This window comes from Falco rusticolus, chromosome 10 (genome assembly GCF_015220075.1).
Source record: "Falco rusticolus isolate bFalRus1 chromosome 10, bFalRus1.pri, whole genome shotgun sequence".
Lineage (NCBI taxonomy): Eukaryota > Metazoa > Chordata > Aves > Falconiformes > Falconidae > Falco > Falco rusticolus.
In genome coordinates, this window is record NC_051196.1 from 17,850,954 (window position 1) to 17,875,329 (window position 24,376).

Here is a 24,376-nt window from a genome sequence, read left to right on the forward strand (position 1 = left end):
GATTACTTATGCTTCCATGAAGCCAGGCAGGATAGAGATGGAAGCTGTTACTACTCTCCCACAGGCAGCTGCTGAACAAGAGGATAAGAAGAACCGCTCAAGCGCTGCATAGAGTATATTTTAGATCGGCCTGCCCCTGGAACACCTAACCTGTACTGCTTCTCTGTCCACCTGCCCACCCTCTCAGGACAGAGACCACCACAGTCATCATCTCTATTGTGTAGACAAGTCATTACCTACTGCCATACTTTCTACCCTGAGAAAATGTCAGCTGAGTCACAGCAGAATCTACACATAGATTGCTTTAGCTATGAAATAAGTAAGAATGAATTAGATGTACATGGTGCAATGACCACACGGAAATGAGACAGTAGCTAAGTCAAAAAGCTAGACAATTTTTTTATAATCTTCAGTAAATTCTCAAAAATAGAACCCTACAACTGGGGATAGTTTAAGTGGCAAAGAACTACAGAAACGCATATGAAACAAAGACATTTTGCATTGACAGATGTTGGATCTAGTCTTTCCACCGTTTTCATTGCATCTCAAGACCAGATAAAAGGTGATAGTTTGTCTTGAAGGCTAGCTGCAAGCACCATAAAAATTGCAACAGTTTTTTCAAATGAGAATCAAAAAAGTAGCCCTGCGTGGCTCAAAACCACCATCAAAACCATAATAAGTCACTCAAAATCCAAGTCTAGCAGCAAGACATCACATCAACATTGGTTGCTGAAATGTGAGACCTGTGTTTTTGATATTAAAGCTCTTTGGATCAAGACAGACATGGTCAATTATAATCCTGCATTCCTGCACACTGGTGAGACTAAGTCACTAAGCGAAACAGAAGGCCTGGAAGCAAGGGGAAAGTATAGCTCACCTACTCCAGCTAAAGGAAAGATATTAATTCAATGGGAATAATGTTCATGATACAGTATCTCTGTGAAGTAACATTTATCTGTTAAAAATCTACCAACCAACACATCTTTTTCATCAGACTCACAAAGTTGTCAATCACACAGAACTGCACTGCAACAGCGGAACCATGACAAATGGTTTATACAGCTGCCTCCAGAATGTGATTGTCAGAATATCAAAATACAAGTAATTCCTTTCAATAGAAGACATCGATATTAAATAGGTGACAACCAAAAAGTGGGAAATGCAAATGAGAGTTGGGTGCCATGAGAAAAAAAAAAGCAGAGAAAAAAAAGAACAAGTGGCTCATTTTTATTTGTGCTCAGTGTTCAAATTAATTCTTGAAGGCACTGCTCTCCTTCATCAAAATGCATTCAGAAAACACAGAATTTATGAGATGACAGGTCAAAAAAACCAGTCTGGCCACGCCATCACCACCTGGCAAGTCAGATCATCTGATCAGACCAAGGGCATAAGAACAGATGTCAGTAGCACCCACAATCATCAAACTGAAGATCAAAAGAAAGACCAACTATAAACAGAAAGCAGCAACGAAAATCAGTCACAAGATGCAATACAGAAGAGTACTTGTGAAAAGTTAAAAACGAAAACCTGGAACAGATTGGAATCGGTGGATGGCAGTACAGACTTGAAACAAGTAAAAATGGAGGCATCTTAAGCAAAAATGTGACTCAAGCTGCAACTGTGCTGACTGCACTTCTTCCTTCATAACAAAAGTTGCACAAACTAAACAAGTGTTCTATCTAAGAAATAAAAGCACTAAGGAAAAGATTCTTAATCCTAAAGGCCAAGGAATACTGGAAAAAGTAAAGAAAGGATACAAAAGTATATAAAGCAATACAGAAGTAGAAAACCATAAAAGCAACTACAACTTAAGCTGTTGCTTTACCAAACTGCCACTTACCAAACAACACTTCGCATGGAAAATCCAATATAAAAAGAAACAGAAGGAGGGAGTCCGTAAATGCTCATTACTGAAGTGGAGCAGCAAAACAGATGGGCATAAAGCATTTCAAAGAAGTCTTCAGCAGAGCCAATCCCATCTCAGCATCAGAATTTAACAAAACGTATGAATCTGAGCCTATTGATTTTAAACATAACCTGAGGAAGTCCATAATTATAGGATAAAACAAAATAGCAGAACAATCACCGTGTGTTGATAATAAAATGATGAAAACATCCCTTAAAACAACTGGCTGGCAGATCTGTTCTTGAAGTCTGTGAAAAAGAGAATTCTAAGCACAAAACATTGGACATCACTGTTGGAATATCATGCAAAGGAGATTTTCTTGAAAACAGCTACTGGAGTAGAACCAGACTCCTTCCATATATAGGCAGAATCACTTGTGATATGTTCCTACATGGGCTGATAAAGGAAAAGGATAGAAGACTTAGACTGGATTCAGACCAGAAAGGTCCAGGGAGAGGTCAGATATGCCAGGCATCACAGAAGAAAGTGCAGACATGTTAGCTCACCCAGTTTTCCACGTCCAAAAGACATTTGATGCCATGCACAGACATGGTTGCCTTTAGGCACAAGGGAGGCAGTCGCCTTGGGCAGCAAACTACTGGGGCTGTTGCCTACCAGTTCTGCTTACAAGGAGGAAAGATGCAGATCTGTTGCCAGTCAGTGCTGCTGACAGCATGACACTCAACTTTGCAGCTCTGGGGATGAAGCAACCTCATGTTAAGGGCAAACAATGGAATATTGCCTAAACTGCCAAGAAACCCTACACCACTACTGCAAAGAGAGGTAAGTAATCAATTACTGTCACTTCCACCTCAGTAGCAAGTTGTGCAGGACATAGTCAAGCCAGAGCCCTCTCGGCTGGATGCACTGAAAATAAGCTTCTGGTCAGAAGAGATTACATCTGTGTCCTGCCACCACTAAGGATCTATTAAAGATGAGCCTCCTGGCTTATTAAATCTGGAAAGTAAATGCCAGATAATAAAGCTTTTTTATCCACTCTCCTATGCACAGATGTTTGTGAATGTGGAGAGCCTTCTATGCTCTCCATTCACTCAGTAATTTTACTGAGCTCAAGGAAATCTTTCAGTCGCTCATGTAAATAACCTGCACCCTTCTGTGCCAAGAATGACACTTACTTGAATACCGTTGATGCACAAAAGCAGTAAGAAATTATACTTTCTACAAAGCATTGTTTCAATACATTGGATTTTCATCTGAACTGAAAAGACCACAAAAAATAATTTATATAAGAACTGAAAAGTAAGCCTTCAGAAGAGCCTCAAATGAACTTGTCAAGGTTTACTTTAAAGTTTCAAATGAGAATAAAAGGGCAACAAGACAGATTTCCTACAATGGGTGATAATTTATAAAGTTTTCTAGAACAGCACACCCTACTGATGATTCTTGGCTCTTATCTCATGTGTACAGTGAAATGAAGGTGATTTACTACACAGTCACTGCAGATGAGCAAACTTTCAATCCTAGTGAGTTTATCTAGGGGTTTAAAGCTTCCCAGTGAGTTGAGTTTTACCTAAAACTCGAAACTTGCCTTCTTTGAAACAAGTATGTTCTTGATCATGCTTTCTAAAAAACAATAAAGAATAAAAACATAAACCTAAACTATGTCATTTCATGCTCCTTTGATTAAACAGACTAATTTTAAACACCTCATGTTAAATTAATATAATTATACAGCAAATGGGGTGTATGTTGGATTTGGCTTGTAGCTGTAACACAGCTCATGAACTATGTTCTTCTCCAGACTTTGCTACATTACATTTAAGCTATCAGTCTTCCTGTTTGCAAACCTGGATCCAGATTTCACTTTTCTGTACAAGAGCTTGTGGGCTCATAAATGACATCAGAAATAAATAATCTGCTATAGACATGTTTAAAACAATTGAGTTAGTTTTCATTAAGAGTTTATTGAAAAGGGGGAAAATGCAAACAGTAAAGCAATAAAAATGAACAAATGAAACACAAAACTGAAAATACTTTTTGGTTTATTTCATTTCCTGCACAAAATGAATTTTTTAAAAAAATATTTGTTTCAATAGTGTCAATAAATAACTTACTATTGGTCTAAAAAATAAAGTAATGAAATAAGAGGGCTTCAGGAGGCTAACACTGTTTTTAAAGCAGAGTCAACCTAGCAAGTAAAGCTAATCCTTCCATTTTACTGGATCTATTCATTGAGCAATGAACACAAAGATATAGCAAACTGGTAGGATCATCAATAAAATCCTAACCATGTCCAGTCAGAGCTTGTCTTGACAGAGGACTTCAGGCGAAACCCTTTTAAATTTAAGACGTACAAAGCAGATTTCAGTATTTCAATCAATACTGAAATGAAAGACCCAAGATGATGACTGCTTTGGCCAAGATTTAATAAAAATCCCATGTGTGGCTCACAGCAGCCTCAGTCCTGCTCTGTCCTCTGAACCCTTCCTGTCCAGCTTGGGCCCCATGCCACTTCCTCTTCATATAGGTTGATCTCACACCATATAAACTAATGGAGTGGTACTGCAATTTCAGCTGCAATCCTCATCTAAAAAATTTTTATGTACAAAAATTTAAGAGATAATGCTCCCAACTCCAACACCGATTTCTCTGAGTTTCTGTAGCACTGTGTAGGCTGGGCTTTAGAAAAAGAGCTCTACAACCACACCTGAGGCCACACTCAAAACAGCTCTTCCCTGTCAGCCTGTAGACAGGCCATCTCTATCATTCTAAAAATGAACTTAATTAAAAAGAAAGGAATAATTTCATCTGAGATAGATCTTTAGTGACAGCACGGTATGATGATGATCTTAAATGTCAGTACAGAGCGAGTGATGTATGTAGCACACAACCATAGAAAGAATGTGTTTTTACAATCATCTTTGAAATGAAAAGTCATATGCCTATCATCAATTGATAGTCCCGACAACAGCATTCAAGGAGGCCCAGGGTAATTTAGATAATTAACAAAGCTGGACAAGTTCAAGTTCTAGAAAGAATCAGTAACTCCCAAACGCTTCGATGGGAAGAGATTGTTAATTCTATCACTTGTGGAGGACAACAATTTGTTTACTTACACAGTTACAACAGCAAACTTTTCCAAGTTTACACTCCTAACATTCCATACATTGAATTTTGCACATTCAACCAAAAAAGAAGCACAACTTAATAGTTCCTTGTAAGAAAGAGTGAGGAATTCAGACTGTAGAATTCTAATATGTAAGGAAAATCCAAGATTTCTTTTTTATTAAAAGAGTAACTTTAATTATCATTTACTCAATTAATCAGACATTTGTTATTTTTTTACCAAACGAAAAGTCTGTTCGATTCTTTCTGTAAGGTGTGAGCAATTAAATCTTTTGTTGAAAAGTCTCTATTTGTATCCCATAGATTTAAGGATGTGAGATACAGCCATAGGTCCACAAGTTAGCTAGCAAATTACTCCTCTAGGAAAATCAGAAAAGGTTTATTTTATCCTTTGATATGTTTCCTGTATAAGCAGTGAGGAGCTGGGAGAGAATAAAGTAACAACTTCATGCCATTGAAAAAACTGTGGAACCATTTGATGTCATGCTTCCTCCAAATTGAGTGTGTTGATTTCTCTGGGTGGAAGTCTGAGAAGGATCACCATGTAGTAAAGGCACAGCAGCAAAGAAGGAAGGAAAGATTTATTTGTGCTTCTCTTTCCTCATCTTTATGCTCTAAAAGCACCAGCTACCTAACAAGGATATCTTTTTGTGGGAGGATGACAGAGAAAGGCAAGGAATATGGTAAAGAAAGACAGTGAATTCGATGACCTCCTGCTAGACCTCAGTCTAGCATCAGTCACAAACTATCTAATGAAAAGTGAAACTAGAGAAGACAATGGGGTTGTACATGTGTGAGGCTTTCATAAGATAACATGTGATTTTGAGGTTCAACCCTCATCTTCTAACAAGATTTTAGATTCCGAATTCTCTTTATTCTACCCAAATGCCTCTGAATGCAGATCAGAGAGGTATTTTGCTTTGTGATCACAGCTTTCATCAAGTTAACATACTAAATACACTCTCTTGGATGGGATGGTGCCTGTAGTTTGGGCATTCAGATATACCACTGGGGTACAAAATGTAGACATTAAAAGAAAACATAAATCTTGCCTGTAATATATCAAAAATTGTAAGGAAATAGAACATATCTACTGCAGATTGAAGCCAGCAAAGCTAGTAATTTTAACTTTTTTTTTTTCTTTTAATTGCAATGCAATATGCCTTACCGTTTGCTGCAGATCAGGTATTATAATTCGAATCACTAATGTGTTACTCTGACTGTCTTCCATTCTGCTGCTTGGCTTTTCTGCAGTTGCTCTAATTGTGTCATAAATAGTTTCTTCTTTGGAGCTGTCCGATTCAGATTCAACAGAATAGTCTGAAAAGCTTTGTGCCATTTCATCTTCACTTGATGTTGGGCTACGAGGCATGTTCAAGTTTTTTATCCTGCCAATACAAAGGAGAAAAAGATTTTACAGTTGAAGTCTTAAAAATGAATCAGCTACAAGTTTTTTTTTCTTGGAAGTAGCACACATTTAACATGTTTTATCCTCTTTTTATTTCTTTCTGTAATTTATGTGGATAGACAGAGTGTAATGGAAATAAATCTGGCTACCAATTTACTACAGAAGAGGAAGAAGGACAGCAGGAGGAAAAAAGCGTAATAAAACGAAAGATGATCTTTCTTCCCAGGCACACCAGACTCCCGAAGGATCCAGAAAAAAAAAAAGGGCATAATTACCAGGTTCTCTACTAAATAGCACTGTTGTAAACTGTACTTAGAACTAGATCTGGCTTTGAAGCCTAGTTCTCCCAGCGCAAAAAGACACTTCAGGAAATGAATATAGGTGCTAAACTAATGTCATCCTGTACACCGAGAATCTGTACAGGTAAGGTAACAAAAGACAGTATTTTCAAATATCAGAATCAACCCCAAAATTAAATACTACAGAGAGCAAGACAGACGCAGATGCTGCTTTGTGGTTTGTGGCTCGTACAACAACCTTTAATATCAACACTACCAAAATCCATCTATTACATATATACAAACACAGATTTCAGAAACATATTTAATCTGTGGTATAGATTAGGCTAAAATGAAAGTAACATTAATCCCAAAGTAAGGGCATTTGTGCTCCAAGGTCTCACAGTAAAAACAAACAAATATTTTCCTTCTGGGTTTTTCCAACTACAGCAGTAAAAGATTTTTTTCTGTCCCACAAACTAAAAGCTACTCCAGGAAATGAAAATTATTATTCTGTGGGAAAATAGGGAAAAAAATTTAAACTGGAAAAAATTGAAGAGACCATCATAAACTTTGCAGCGCTTGGTAACCATATACTTTTTCATTTTTTAGAAGCTAGAAAAATGTATAACATTGTTTTTCATGTTTTCCATCAGAATGCTCCCAAGACAATTTCTCTCTTAACGAAAAAAAAACCACCAAAAAAAAAAAAACTCAGTTAAAAGAAAAAAAAAACCCAACAAAAACAAAAAACCAAGAACAACCAATTTAACTGTCAGTCCACATTAAAAAGATACATCAAACTAAAAGTAAAGCACAGGAGGGTGAACTGACTTTACGATGTTACTCATACCCGGTGACAGTACTGAGATATTCAAATATATGTTTTCTATAATGGTCTCACAGTAAGATCCTCCAGAGTAAATACAGTCAAACAACAGCAGGGACTAGGAGAACATCTTTACCACTGTGTTTCATGATTTAGTTCAAGGCAACTAAATAGCACAACCAGATTATGCATTCCTCTTCACCATCCAGTCATTTATATCACAACAGTTACAAAGCAGGCACAAAAGGCTACCACTGTCATTTAGCATTTTGAGATGACCGTATGTTGGAGCCAGCGTTTAGACCAGAGGACAGGCAGCAGCAAGGAAGGCCTAAAGCTTGAGGTCAAGGGCAAGCATTTCCAAAGCACATCACATAAGCACATCATCAAGTCTTATTGTTATATCTGATGAAGGACAATTCCAGTGTTATTACCCTCAGCTATAATTACTAATGAAGACAAAAACTGTGCATTCAAAAATCCAAAGGCATGCCAGTTCACAGCAGCTTAATGCAATCTGTTTACAAAAGAAAACTCTTGAGGGAGTATTTCATTTTCTTAACTGCTTCACTGAACTGCAGATTAATGCTGCTCTCCAAAGCACCTTAAGTCAATAAAAAGCATAAACATTTCAATGACTTCTTTATTCATCTACCAATGCTAAATCACATGAAGTCAAAATATAGTAGGTCAATATACAGTATTAAGGAGAATAAGAGGTATAGGCCAGTGAGTGTGAGAAAAAAAGGTAGTAAGACCAGCACATGGTTTGTCTCTCCCTAAAGCCATTTGAGAGAACAATATATACCAGGGCAATGGATTCAACAGAGCAGTAAACTGCAATTATGCAGCATAAAAATAAAAGAGTTAAATTAGAAAAAAAAACTTCCCAAGGTTTTGGCAAGTGGATTTTCATGCAAAAACTACCCAGAAATATCTCATTATGGAATATCAAGGCGAAATCACTAGCTGAAGAATCAGGTTCCACGTATCAAGCACTTAAGTTTAATAAATAGCGGGACAAAGATCTCCTTGGAGACTCATCAATAAGGCACAAGTCACCTGATCTTCTGCAATGCAGATTAAAAGATTAAATGTATAAACATATCTACAGTGGCAACATAAACAGAACCTATGCCTCACCAGCGCTATGGAGAAGCAGATCATTTAAACACCTTTTTTTAAACAATACTATCTAACCACTGGAGAAACTAAACCAGCAGAGGTCCCAGTGTAGAGTAGATCCTGACAGGGAGCACAGGTCAAGCACATCTACCTAAATCTATAGACACCTTAGGGCAATTTCATTGTTTGTCTCTTAAATGGCATTGAAATGAAGATACCACCATTTGTTAATTGGAGATGCTCACTACTATAGCTCCCACAGGAATGTTGTTATCTTTTAGGAAGCATTTCAGTTTTGTCCCTGTGCTAGTCCAAAGACTTTTCCACAACGAAAACTATTAACTCAGGAAAAGTAAGGCAGGCTGCCTGGCTTACCTGGGCTTGTACAGCAGAAGAAAATACAGCATCCCAAGTTCCTAATTCCCAGCTGGCAATTCATTGGTTCGAAAGGATATTATATAGATAAAATACAGATTGGGTTTTGCTGACACGATTGTCTGGGAGACCTTCTTTCATTTTCTTAAAAACACAACAGATAGTATGCTTCCTATAAGCTGATTGTGTATGTGGCAATGTGATACATCAGAGGCTGCTTTTGACACAGAGAAGTGCCGAGTGAAGAAAAAATTTCTCTGTAAACGAATAAAAACAGATTTCCAATGATTGTGGAAGAAAACTCACACTGGAAACTATCACCACAACAGTCTTTGCTGCTCCTCTGTCTGTGATTCCAACTCCTGTACCTTGAGCCCCCGGCAAGTCCCAGCCACAGGTGCTCTCCTTCCCTGGCCCCTGCACACGCCCTAACCACTGGCTGAACAAAGGAAGCACAAGCTCCAGCTGGTTAAACACCACTTCTGACATAAGAAGGTTGTAAAACAGCTGGACGATGAAAGAATAAAAGAATAGCTATATGCTTACTCTTATTATTGTACTTTTCCCTCAGCACCTTGCCCTTCAGCTCTGTGGGAGCACTGAGATGTTTAGTCTGCCTCTATGACTAGTGCCAGGTTATGTTTCCCAGGCCAACAGGCCAAATGAAATAAGTTAAGCTCACATTGCTGCCTTCCCCTTACAGATGCTATTTTTAGATTATTTTTTTTCTCTCTCCACCCGCAACTTTCACAAAATCTACAGGAATTTCTTATCCTGCTATTTGTCACCACCCTACCACTAAGGAGAGTTCAAAACAGTCTATGAATAAACTAAAGAAACCCAGGGGCAAGTAGCATCTAACTTCCTTTTTCTATCAGAAAAAAAAAAATTAAGAGCACATTATAGAAGACTGGAATTAAAACTGTGCAGGTATCAAAAGGCAAGAAATTCAACTCCCACAGTTTGCTCACTCTCTGTCAGAATGCTGTGCTCCACTGAGTGCAAACTGACACAGCAGGGGGAAAAAAGCAAGAGCAGTGACAGTATGATCTGTATTTTGGAGCCTTACAGTTGTTAAACATCATATGAAAAGAATTTATTAAATATATATGTTTAAATTTGGTTTTATCTTAATATCTTAAATATTATAAACTTGGTATTTACTAAAGGGCTTAAGATATCATTGATACAGACACACATTGGACAGGGTATCTTCATTAAACATAGATTTATTGTAAGATAAACACCACATCTGCCCTATCCAAAAATAATTTTTTTTAATCTCCAACTTAATTACATCTATACAATTTTGTGGATCCTGCAAAGTAACAAACCCTCCTATCTAGTTTCATATTGGTAAATATGGAAAACAAAGATATATATACACACACAAAAACCCATTTTAAAAGATCTGTCCCATATAAAGTCCCCTCCTTAGTGTATCCTACACCACAAATATGGCAAGTGCAGGTGTGTTTGTCCTGTCTGCTTGGAGCAGATTCAACAGTTAATATATACCTGACAACAACAAAAGCAAACAGCTACATGCACAGAGATCCCAATCCTCTGTGGCACTTCTCCAGCGGGAGCAGAACAATGCTGCAGCTGCAGCAAAGGCTTCCCCTGGGTTTCTGCAATGGACAAGACTACTGTAAGGCAAGAGAGAAGGAAATGCACCCTTAACACAGAGACTAATGTTTGGTAGTAAAATCACAACAAAGAACATTAAAGGATGCGGTCGTTCCTTCCCCAATCTGTAAGATTTTTGTTTTGTACTGTGTGGCTGTAGGCTAGGGTTTCACAGCAGTGGTCATTTCTGACTAATCACAACAGTTATTAGTTCTCCTCTCTCTAAAATACAGCTGAGGCACACACATCAAATGTCTTGTCCAAGGCCAACGAGGCTAGATCTCAAAGCAAGGTTTCAAATTCAAGGGTCATTGGCTCCTAGTCATGATAAGAACAATCTATTTTTACATAACATTCATTTGCACAATAACAGTCCTGTTGCCTGCAGGGAGAAGTCCTCTAGACTGCTATTGTCAGATGAGTTAAAGGTGTACCTGTGGGAAATCTCAGATACAGAGTCAGCATTGTTACGGGTTGAATTAATGCCATTTAACCATACTGTGAGAAAAGTTTGCTGTTCGAATAACTGCAACTGCTAGGAAGAGGTATTTAATAATTAACTCTGAAGAAAACTATGAGGAAAGGATTTCAATCTCTTTAAAAACCTGCCACAGCTCCTAACACTGAATTCTGCAGCTTTATTTGGGATTACAGATATCAGCTCAAGAACCAGCTCACCAAGCTACTAAATTAAAATGCTGGAGAATATCAAGCACAGCCTTTTCTAATTATATTAATATTAAAACCAAAATGCATTTCAGACAGAACTGAAGATGAGAGGTACCAATCCCAACACACCACGCATTTCACACCTCTCCACATTCTGCAGAAAAGGTTGCATAGAAGAAAATCTGAGTTGAAGACCAATGCCAACAGGCAATTTGAAATTTGAAGGGTCCAATCTCCAATTTACACTCTTACTTTAAAGGTTTAATGACTGGCATTACCTCCCAAAGAGCAATCCCACCCTCCCTCACACCCCAGACCACTCCACTCTTGCCCACAGAGTGCTTTGATCTCTGCACTAACACAAACAGTGAAGCAGAACAAAGGTTCCAGGATCCAGGTTAAACTCCAGCTTTTTTGTTTTGGGAGGTTAGTTTCTGTATCCGCCATGTCTCTGAACTGGATCACCATGCAGATGTTTGCATAAGCAGCAGGAGGAAGATGGCAGAGGGCCAGAAGCAAACAACTGGGGCATGAAAGGGAAGAACCACCTTTTCCAAAGGCACTATTAATGCTTACCAGCATAAAGTGATTCTGAGAAACCACTACCTAAGCGACAGGAAAGAAATCTACATAAATACAGCCATCTGATTAACTACGATGAAAATATTTTGATTATTAGGACCGAAATACTGTAAGACCAAACAGGACAGCTTACTGAAGGCCACTGATGCACAATTTATCCATGCAAATGCAAAACTTAGAACAATACTACAAAATCTACAAGCAGAAAAACAGAACATGTACAAGGAATGCTAACCAGCCCATAGCAAAATCTCAGGGAAACAAGGCATTGGAGCTCCCCCTGTTCTTCCAGGCCCACCAGACAAGTAGGTAGCTTTGGTGTTGATGTGACACCATATGAAGTTGTGCTGGTCAGGCTCCAGAACTGGGGGCCTTCTGCAAAAGGGCCAGCACAGTCTCCAAAGCTATTTTTCTCCTGCTAGGGAAAATAAAGGCCAGGCAGCAAAACTAAGCACCGCTCCCTAGGCACGCCTCTAAGTATGCTTCCTTGGCAATGCCCCTCACATAGAGGACACACAGATGAGGTGCTACCAGGCTCAGCACTTTCCGATCTCTGCGGGCTTTCATGCTGCTGACACATCTCCCTGCTGCACTGCAACACAGCCCACATGCTATTGCAGACACTGACTTGGGCTAAATCACAACAAACACGTTCTTGGGACTCAGAAGACATCCAAGAATCAGCAAGGTCTACTTCATGCCACGTGGCCTTAGGGCCAGAGAGCAGCTCCTGATCTGATTTTATTTAGAAGTATAGATGTAGTTTCAGAGATTGAAAAATAAAGAACAATGACATGTATGAAGGCTCTAAGAAAGTTAATCCACTATCCTGTAGTACCCTTCATCTGCCTCTGTAAAATGGGGCAACTTATTCTTGAGTCTTCTTTAAAGCACGTCCACTCTGCAGAAGACAGTGGTATAAAACCAAATCACTCCATGTTATTCGAAAAAATCCCCCTCCACAGTAATTACCTAAACAAATTTAATCATACACTATTTTGCTGTTCACAACCCCCATAATTATGGTTTTATTCCCTATACACTGGTCCTTCACTTAAATTTACTTTGGTTACACTGTCTGCTAATGCATTTTTGATCTCTCTGTTAAATAACTGAAACACCCAAATAAATATTTTAGAAGATGTGTGCTGAAGCACAAGTACTGACATACCAGAACACCAAGTAAAATTCTTTCTTTACTTTTTTCTGAAGCTGTTGATTCTCAGCATGGCACCTCTTACTTCAAAACTTAATTACATCCATTTGAATTTTGTATTGAAAAATCAATGATCATATTCATTTGTTCGCACCGGCACCACCAGAAGATTCTTCTTACAGCCTTATTTAAGGGCAGATTTATGAAATCCTTGATTTCTTTGCTAGGTGATCTGCACAGATAACAAACTGTTTTGCAAAAGGTCTCAGTAGTGACACTTTTTCCCCCTTTTTTTAGGAAAAAAAAGAAGAAATTTGAGTGAACCTGCTCCTTATTTCTGAGGCAGCTTGTTATCCCTTGTTCATGTGTATTTGCACAGCACAGACTTGCCAAGAGGCTAAGCCCCATTAACAGCTGGTATTCAGTGTTTTAAATGCCAACATCATATGATTAAAATGGGTCTTAAGATAAGACAGTAAGAAAGTAATTTTTTTTATTTTCTTTTTTTAAAACAGACGTACTTCACCATTAGTACTCCTGTGCATATACCAAATCTACACATTCAACCTACTGCTGCAAATACAGGGTAGTTTTCTAAGAGTTTCCAAGTAGCTTAGGATACTAAAATTCTCCATTGTCCTTTGTCTACTTAGTATTTATTTTCCTTGTAAACTATTCAGCCAATCATGGTATCTTCACAGAAAGGCTTAAGTTCAATCCTGCAGATGCAAAGAGAGATTTTGGGGAAGAATAGATAGAAACAATACAGGAGACAAGAAACTTACTGTACTGAATGAGCAAGGCTGGAAGACAGGCAAAGAAGCAGATTTAGAAAAAGCTTAAAAACACTTGAAATAGAAGTTCAGCATGAGGAAACGAGAAAACATTTGACGTAGGAGTTCGACATGAGAAAATAGAACCTGCTAGAAGAAAGAGGAACTACATGTACAGTCTGGTTAAAATGGTTAAAAATCTTTACAAACACAAACATACAAATATATTACTAGGGGAAACATAGCAAGTATTTGTAATTGTTAACCACAGTAAAGTTTACAGTTAAGGCCAACTCCCACTGGCAATATAGTATCTTAAATGCCTTCTTATAAGCACCTGCAAGGTTTCCAGTGCAATTCTGTCTGACCTTTATTTAAAGGTCATTCTTTCAGACAAGGAATTACTACCAGCCCCCCCCCCCCCCCCCCCCCCAAGTCCTGAGGCAGGTAGCTTCAAGGCTTTGTTCATTGCTATATTTGTTTTTAATATGGCCTCTAGTTTTGTACATTTATTAGAATTACCATTTTCCAATAGACAAACAACAGTACTCAAAAGACATTCTTTAAATACTGTTGCAATGGATACTACAATTTACCTAGGACAAAATCATAATGCACTCTGAAGTGTGACATAACAAACTGGTTCCCACAGTGATTGTTGTGAACAATTTTCAATTTGAAAATTCCTCTGTTCAGGATGTATTAATCCAGAATTCTAAAACACTTTAAACAGATGTTATGCAAAAGAAGCTAAATAAGTAGCAACTAAATAACTAATTCAAATACAATGAAAACCAACACAACTTTTTAAGAAAAGGTACCAAGCTTATTATCCCAGACAGCAAAGTTCACCAGCATCCCAGGTCTGAGATGTGTCATCTTGAACTCATAAATTCAAGTAAATACCCCTTTCTAAGCAAGTAGAGTTGGATCTGTCATATAATCTTTATATTGTTGACCTTGCTAGGAGCAAAATATATGGAGTAACCTTCTGAGATCCTTTATAAGCAATTTCCTACCTTGCATGGAGAATGAATCATGTATGTGAACCCACTGCAGTCAACAGAATTACTTTAGGAATAGCTCCAACAAGACTCAAGACCTGCACGTTGTATTAATGAGCAAAACAACAGCCAGAGTAAGCTATGAAAAAACAAGAAACACTGAAAATTTTATCCGGTTCTGGATCCAGTAAGGCATTTCTTCATAATATGACAGATTTTCAGTTATCAAACCAGGAAAATATGCCACAGATTCAGCTGTTACACTGACTCTGTCCCCAGTCTAAAGTATAAATTATAAATATTTACTCTCATGAAGCATATCTGCATATAGTAACTGGAGATTTCAAAGCTGCAAACTTCAGCAATGAAAGAAAAAAAAAAAAAACAACACCCAAACTCCCCTTCAGTTAACTAAATGGAGAGTGATGCAATGTGAGTAACTAGCTATGAATTCTTCTCTAACGTGAGAGTATTACACCACATCAATTTTTAAAAGTTATCTATTTATAAAAGATGGATATAATGATCATTTTGGTTTCCCCAGAAATTTTCTTTACAAAACAGAAGCACGCAGGGCAAGCAATTTTATTTTCTAACTTTTCTGTTTCCAACCTCCGATTGCACTTTACTACATAAATATCAAAATCATTAGAATATGTTGGAAGGAAAAGCACATAAGAGAATTTAAAAATATTTACATCAGGAATTTGAAAAAATGAAAAGCTTGTTGAACATACCTTCATCATCTGCCTGGTGGGCAAAGCAGCTTAGTTGCTCACTAATTTGCATTTTATGTTTATCAACCTTTTTCCTCTTTATCCATAAAGAAAACATTTTTGTGATAATTCAAATACAAACATAATTAAACATTAACACAAAAGCACTGTTGCTGTCTTGTTACATAAATTAGACCAGGCCCTGAGACTAGATAAAGCAGATTCTCTCTTCTTACATATGGGTTAGCATTTAGAGTTTGCTATAAAAATCTAACCTGAATTTTCTTCACATGCGATCTTGTTATTTGCTGTGTTGCCAAAAATAGTCTTATTGCTTGTATTATTTTAATCAAAGAAATACTATGCTAGTTAAAAAAGCAAAGCTTCAAATAGATGTTTTATTTTTCTTATAAAATGGCGAGTTATCTTTGTCTGAGAGCTGGTTGAAAAAAATGCTATTACCCTTTCTTGATGTGTGTGTTGGGATTTTTTCTTGTTCAGTTTCAACAAATTCATTTTTATTTCAACTCAGTGGGAAACACCCCTTTGTAGAGGACACCAAGTACCCAACATTTTCAGCAGCCTGCTAGGTGGGATTTGGGGGCATAGATCTCAGACTCTCTAGCTCTGCAAATCTGGGGCAGTCCCCCCCTCAAAGTGCCCTGCAGTTGGAGATTTCCAAGTTATGCCACTGCAGTGCAATGCTCTAGGGGACACTGAAATACAGGAGTTCTGTTCAAAAGTCCAAAGAAATCAAGTTTTGAAATATAGCAATCCTCCACAAAACAGAGGGTTTTTTTCTTTATATAGATCTGCCTAACTACAACAGTTTGCAAGATGTCACACACAGAGACCGGTTTCACTGATCAGCTTCTGTTTGTAGTTAGGCTTCATTTGAATTACTAATACAAGGGTTGAGAAATCTCAGGTCAGAAGCAGTTGCACAAACATAAGTCGTGATCATTTTTTTTCACATCGGTGAGTATATTGGCAATACACAAGGCAATATAGTAGGTGAATAAATGTCCAGTTCAGTTGCTGCCTTAATTTCTGAGCAGCTGAGCAGGAACAAGCCCTGGCCTCAGTTAGGACCATTAAACCAACTTACATAGAGAGGAGGGAAGAAAGGCAGAACGAACTACCTGGCCTTCATATATTTAATTCCTTTTCTTATTCAAGAGAGAAGCAACAAAAAAATGGTGACCCAGAAAGAATGTGCACACTGTAGAAGAACTAGGGCAGGTGACCAGCCCTTGGTTCAGTCAAATTCCAGTGTAAGCAATGCCACGTGCAGTGTCCTCACTATCTCTGTGCCCATCTGTGTATGTCTGCAGTAAATATCTATGCTTCCCAGTGACAGATGGTCTCTGGGCTTCTCTTATCCTAGTTAGAGAAAAACTTAATGATTTTTTTCAGGGGAAATTTTGAAAAAGGAGCCTGCATCCTGCCTGCTTATTTTCCAGCCCAAGTTAAGCATATCTTGGGCTTTAACGTACACTCCAGCCTGTGCAAACAAGCCTGTTCTCATGGCACAATTAAGGACACTCTTTAGGATTGTGTATATGAACGACGATAGTGACAGCAGACTGGGGAAAAATATCTGTAGGCTCAGAAAGGTTAAGCAATCTGCCAAGATCACCCAGTTAGCACAGTGATTCTGTAGAAGAACTGAGAAACAAATAATTCTCTTGACCTTTAAGATTTTGATTCAACTCACTGTAAGTATAAGAAATTCATTTTTACCAAATTATATGTAGCCAAAGTTTAGGCAATCAAGCCACAACAAACTGATTAAAAGAACCAGTTTTCTTCACTGACTACCAACACTTAATTATTACTTTTAGTACACTGCTTGAGAAATAAAAGATCACTTCTTATGTAAGACGAAAACAGAATGAGATATATGTTTATAACTATTATGTAGCAGCAGGGAAACAAAAAATATAAAGAACACTAATGTTTGAAAATACAGAAAGAGTCATAACAAAACTCTTCGAGTTTTCATTACTTAAATGCCAGGTGTAGTTTGGAATTTAGTATTAAAAATAGATAGCATGCTAAATCACCCTGGAATACCTGCTTACAGTACCTTCAATTTAGAGACAGAGCTTAGAGTACCAACAGTACTCTTTTACTGAAGTCTCCCTCCCTCAATGCAGAATCAAGACAAAAATCAGCTTCCATGAACATAATGACATGACTTTCTTGTGCCTTAGAGTCAGAGAATCATCAAGTCATTTGGGTCAGAAGGGCCTCTGGAGGTCTTTAGTTTAAACTCCTGCTCAAAGCAGGTCCAGCTATGAAATCTGCTTGGGCTGCTCATGCCTTTATACAGATCTGTCTTGAAAACCTCCAAGAGCAGAGACTATATAAGCTCTCTGAGCAACCTCTCTGCCCAGCCGTCCTCATGGGGAAAAAAAGATTTCATCATACCCAGTCTGAACTTCTCTTGTTTCAGCTTATGACTCTTGTCTCTCATCCTTCTGCCATGTACTACTGCACAGAGGCTGGCTCTGTCATCCCAGTATCCTTCTGCAGGTCTGGGCTGGCTGATGCTCCCTGAAGCTATCTCTTCATCAGGCTGAGCAAGCACCTGTCCCTCAGCTTCTCCTTGCACAAGTATTCCAGCCTCCACCCCCTCAATGGCCCTCCACAGAACCTGCTCCACTATGTCAACATATTTCCTGGACACAGGACTCAAGATGTGGTCTACCAAGTGCCAAGTCAAGTGGTACAATCCCTTTTCCTCAATCTGGTAGCTGTGCAGCTTGCCAGGTCAGCCCAGGTTGCTGTTAGCTGCTGCTGCTGCCAGGCACACTGCTAGCCCATGCCCAGCTCACTACCCACCTGGACCACTGCTGTCCCTTTCCTCAGAGCTGCTCGCCTCCCAGCCAGTGCCCACCTGCACTGCTGCATGGGCTATGCCTTCACCGGTGCAGGACTTAGTATTTGTCCTCATTGAATTTCACAGCCCCTGCCAGCCCCCTCCTCCAGCCTGCCTTGGTCCCTGGAGATGGCAGCCCTGTTCCCCCAGTTTGATGCCACCTGCAAACTTGATGAAAGCACGCTCCATCACCTCCTCCAGATCAGAAACACAGAGAGATCATTTTGCCCCCATAGTGATGCATGCAACAAAGCCATGGCCAAACTAGTTACAAAAACTTGACCCTATGAAGAAGGGCAAGGCAGAGACTAAGTTTAGAAACAACATGGGTAACTACGCTGAATGTATGGACACCTTGGTCTTACTGAGGCCAACAGCAAAATGCAGCACTTGCATCTATATTTTGTCTTTAAGTAGAGCTGTAAGGGTTAAGATAAAGCCAAAAGATTAACCTACAACTACAACTTAGTTCTATAACCCCAAAGCTTCAAAGTCAGAGTATAAGCAAACATACATTTTGCAGTCAATATGGTCTCACATATTTACATGCTGCAAAATATATGCATAAAGTGTTTTCGACCATACAAATGCATGCTGGCTGTTAAACCTACCATCGATAATACATTCCTTCCTTTCTTGTGCTTTTCAAGGGGACATTACATTTAAAAGTGTCACTGACTCAGCAGTCCAACCTACAGTTTACAACAGAGATTCAAGTAAATTTCCATATCACCAGAAGTTCTAGATTTGTTTCTATCACTTACAGTGATTTCTTTACAAAGCGTGATTTCTAGCTGTTCATGTAGGTCTCTAATTCAGTCACAGGTAATATAAGTCCTAACATAAGACTATTGGAGAACCAGAAATACTCTAAACGGATTTATTTCTAATTGACTAGATTTCATGTTGATTGTACTCCTGTAAGACCTGATTAAGTGAATTCATTACCATTTATAATTTTATGACAGCATACTTCGGAGATTCCAGCCATGGAAATTATCACAGTCTAATCAAGATATGCAAACTGAATATAGAAGTACTTTTTAAAAAAAAAAATCTTGATTGAATCATGATAGAAAATATTCCTAATAAAAAATAGCATCTCTTCAACTCCAGACATAGTACTACCAATTTCTGCCATTACAAAAGTATTTAGTAAAAAGTTCTTACTAAATGCTCCATAGGTATCAAGCAGCTGCTGATAAAGATTTCAGAGTCAGAAACCTTTGTGACAGCCACCCACATGGGATTGCGTTTCCCCAGGAATGAAGAGTAGTGATGCCCAGGAATACCATGCCTGAAAAGACTCCCTAGTTTTCCATAAAACTGGGGGCTGGGGTGACCCTGTGAGACACACCTTTCACTTAGCTTAACTTCTTTCTGTTTTGCTGCTCAAATACTTCCAAGCATATTGCTAATCTGAACAATTTCTAGGCAACACTGCGGTTGATGCTGTCAGAGCAACCTATCCCTGTACCTCATTATAAGAAAAGAACAACGTCTAGGCAGCTCTGCTTACCATGTAATGCAGCTGTGCAGGGAAGGAAATAATTAAGCTCATCATGTGAACCAAATCCTTTAGGACATACCCATTAATGAGATTTACTGAATCCATTCTGCTTCGCTGCTAGCAGGAATGAAGGAGGCAGAGACAGAGCAAGCAAAGCCCTCTTTTTCAGCATTAATATAAAACTAGAAATATATTTTGCTCAATTCACACTTTTAAAGGAAAGAAGCATTAAAAAAAGATTTTCTGTTTTATGTCTTAACGTTCTCCCACGATTTTATTTAGTCTGCCTCACAGCTGGTTTTGTTGGCTAGTGGTTGTTTGGTGGGGGTTTTTTTTCTACACTACTTACCTTACCTCAGAAGTTTTCCCCAGGCCTTAATGAATCTAACTCCTCTTCTCCACACGGTTTTTCAGCCACACATGGAAAGTGACCATTTCTGCCCCCTCTGTAGTACTAGAAGTATATCAGAGTTTAATTTTCTCAGATGCTTTCACTTCATAATTTTGACACTTCTGTCTCTCCCTTAGGTCACAGGGAGCCACTAGCTCCTCCCCAAGTTTTTGTCTGAGATTGCAGGTTGTCTCCTAACTTTCCATCCAACAGAAACATCACCAGGAGCTGCTCTCTCCCACCACAAACCTGCAGTTACCAGTATGTCTGACAGCTGCATTTGCTACCATTATAGTTTGATTTTTCTTGCCATGCAGGGGCCTCCCCACAGCTGCATGAGGCATGCTAGGCACCGAAGCTACAGCACTGCTGCCTTGGGCAGGAGGACCAGGCAAGGCGGGATGGCCCTCAGACCACCTCTTGCAGCAGCGCCCAGACTGCTGACTTGGCTGCCTGGCTCCACACAGGTACCCAGGATGCAGGGCTGAATCCCCTATCTTCTAGCCTGAGAAAGACTCATTAGATCATAGCCAATCAGAAAGACTACATACAAAATAATGTTTTGCTGTATTAAAAAGAGCCACATATATATATAAAATTACAATATTTTGTATACTGTAATAAAGGCTGTTAAGTATCTGTAGGTATGTAAGAAAAACCAAACAAAAAACCCCAACCTAATCTAAAGACTCGAAACCAGAGAACAATACATGCAACAAAGACCCATAGTAATAGTTTTAAGAAAACTACAGAACTGGGATGGAAGTTCCATTTCACTAACTACTCAAAGCACATAAAGTGCAGAGGAGTGTTTACAGCTTATATCAAACATCACTGTCACTGCTGGCTCTCACTATGAAACATCACGGCATGCTCAGTCATGAATGTCTGCTTTTCACATCTGCAGTGACTGACTGCCATGAAAGTCAATGGGAAAGACCGACAAAAAACCCCCAAAAAAACAAAAAAAACCCCACGAAAAGGTAAGCAAAGGCCATACATAATCATACCAATATTTTAAACTAAATTTCAGTGTTTATACATTATCAAAGCTAGTTATGGGTAACTGTTCCTCATGCTTCAGACTTATTTGAAAAGTAATTCAATCACACACTGATGACGCCTTTCTGTTTCATACAAACAGTTTAGTAGTACTGAGCAAGTAATTTAAAAAAAATCAAGGGACTAAAGTTTATTTTCCTGTTCTTAGAATCATTTCACATATATCCTTTCAAAACCCACACTTTCTCATTTCTGTATCCAACTCAAATATATACACCCCTTATCAGCTTGGGTTCTGATGGATTATTTTGGTTATGCCACAGAATAAAGACCAGCTTGACTCTTAAAAAGCTCCTAAGCACAACTGCAAACTTACTTAAATGTTTCAGCCAATAAAACGTAATTGTTCACATCAACTCAACACACTGTCAAATACAATTCCAAATTTGTACACCTTGTTTCTGTACCATCCCCCTTCTCTTTTGATTGGCATAAGTATCTATCTTTGAGAGTGCACTACCACAGAAGCACAGTCAATGATAAGCTAGACATTTTTGTTGTACTGGTCTTTGAGGTACATGTATTTTTTTAGATCTTTCTCTCCTTTTTCCATTTCTACAGACTACTGTTCCAAATTATACTACTTCGTGTCACCACACACTTTATGGCAATCCAACTCACCCATTTTACATTACTCGTGTATTTTCACTTTCCTTACAGTGGTCATTCAAAGATATTGTTAGGACTCTCTCTCATTTATCTTTGATCCATGTTCATAATGTGGATTAACACAGAGATCTGCAGTAGCCAATGCAAGAAAAGGCACCTTCAGTTTCTCTTATCACAGGGAAAATGAGTTTTTTAGTTTTCAGATCATACAGAAGTACCAAGCTTTACCAAAGGAAACCTAATTTTAAATCATTGTCCTTTTTGTTCTAGTTTCCTGATTCTGAGTTTAAAGTTTCTATTTATTTTGTAATGACTGAACCAGAAGCCAATAAAATAATTCTAGTTTAAGAAATTGTTTTGCATAAAAATAAGTCATCTCCAGATTACTACCAAAACTTTTTAAATTATTTTTTAAAAGAATCGTAGAAGAGATAAGATTAAAAATTAAAAAAAAAAAAAAATCTGTAGAGACTAGAAGACTTTTTGAATAGAAAACACTGAAAATGCAGCATTAAGATAGGTAAAAAAAAAAGATACAAGGTACATGTTTGTGCTGTATCACAAGGGGCTCTACACTGACTCACTAGTCCAGGGGTCCTCAAACTTTTTAAACAGGGGGCCGGCACGCGGATTAAGTGGCAGAAAGTCATCTGTGGCTGCTTGGTTTCCCCCCCAACACCCGGCGGGGGTGGGTGTCTGTAAATACGGGGGGCCGGACTGAGGACCCTGGGGGGCCGTATCCGGCCCGCAGGCCATAGTTTGAGGACCCCTGCACTAGTCCATCAGTTCTCACCTTACTTTAGGACAAAAGCATTATAGTTTAAAACCCCAGAAATTCTTTATCCAAATCTAACATCAGTTGCAAATTCACAGTGAACTCATTAATAAATTGCTCCTAGAAAAATGATACGCTTATTAACACATCTAATACAAGAAGTATTATAACATTAGTCTACCTGCTTGCTCATATTTAAAGAATATTCAGTAGGAGGAGGAAGAGAGCTGTTATGTGTGAGGATAAAAGTTAACAAGATCTGCCAGCTGTCTTCACTACAGGCTACAGTTAAGCTACAAATTCCTCTGCTTTGAGATCATTCTTGTAATCCACCCAGTACTGTAAAGCAAGATGAGGAACATTCTCCTTGTTGGGGATGAAGCAGACTTTTGACCACCTGTTTACTGAAATACACCTCAGCAGAATCCAGCAAGACATACTGTTGAAGTCCTGGGCTGTAACTGTAGGTTTGCCCACCTCACATGAGTAATTTACATGATTTCTCTACAAAATTAGTTTGGCACACTTACCTGTCAATATCCAGATGAGAGCAACAGTGTCAAGATGATCATCAGAATCTAGCTCTGTCTCATCACAGATTTCTGTAAAAAAATACAGCAAGACATAAAGATTGACACGTGGAGAAAGAAATTCAGTGACCTAACGGCAACCCTACTTAAAAATCTATAAAGCAGAAACACCCACAGCACAAAGGGAATCATGATGTTAGTCTGCAAGAGAGTAGGTTTATCACATTGCCGATTTCCAAATATTCATCATGCTGTAACATAAATATTATGCCTAGCTTTGCAAGGGCAGAGCCTGATGTAACTTCACTCACTTCAAGTGCTTCTGGCAGCATGAAGTCAGTACTAAGGCAAAAATAGGCTCTTTTGGTTACCAAGACAGACATAATTTCAGGCCAGATCTGACAGAAGGTGAAAGATGCTGCTCTGCTGTTTCCCACAGACATCGTCCTTAATTTATGTCTTGCCAAAGCACTGAGCATCGTAGGCATGTGCATTTGGTGAACAACCCACATTTGAGCAGCAAGATGCTTGCTTTTTCCCCAAGTCCAGCCAAGATCCAGAAATTAGGGTCTGCTGTTTCCAGCACCACAAAGAGATTCCCCAAATCATCAGACATGTGCTGAGCATCACAGTTCAACTGTTGGCACAGTAAGGGATAGCCTATAGCTAGCTGATTGATAAGCCCTGAAGTGTGCATATCTAAATTCAAATTTTATTGCCTTCATTGATGGGTAGATGCTTAGTGGAAATGGTCTTGCCTCTCATATATTTCCTCCTTTTACAGATATAAATGGAAGGGAAAACCCAGAGGTTTCCACTGGGAAAGCAAGTTTGACAAACTTTTTTTACTTTTTGGTGTACTCTGGTGTATGTTTCTTCATCAAAAAATAATACTAAATTATGTTACATCTGTTACTTCTAACCACATTAAGAGGTCTAAACAGGCACTCTCTATTAGACACAAGAGAAGTGTAAAGCAGTCAAGCAACTCCAGAAAAAAATACAGAACATGACCATAAGTGAAACTGGAATTACTCAAGGATAATTCTGTGAGCATCATTAGCACCACACCATTTAC

The 24,376-nt window shown here is 38.6% G+C and overlaps 1 protein-coding gene across 9 annotated transcripts in view; it reads right to left on the reverse strand.

Moving 5' to 3' along the window:
- Positions 1–24,376, reverse strand: part of SHANK2 (SH3 and multiple ankyrin repeat domains 2) — a 354,838-nt gene that overhangs the window by 303,487 nt on the left and 26,975 nt on the right. For all 9 annotated transcript variants that reach the window (XM_037402231.1, XM_037402233.1, XM_037402227.1 and 6 more), the window contains exons 3-4: positions 23,299–23,370; positions 6,162–6,381 (exon numbers count right to left, since the gene is read on the reverse strand). In XM_037402231.1, coding sequence (XP_037258128.1) covers positions 6,162–6,365 — 204 coding nt within the window. In that variant the 5' untranslated portion in view covers positions 6,366–6,381; positions 23,299–23,370. The remainder of the gene's footprint in view (positions 1–6,161; positions 6,382–23,298; positions 23,371–24,376) is intronic.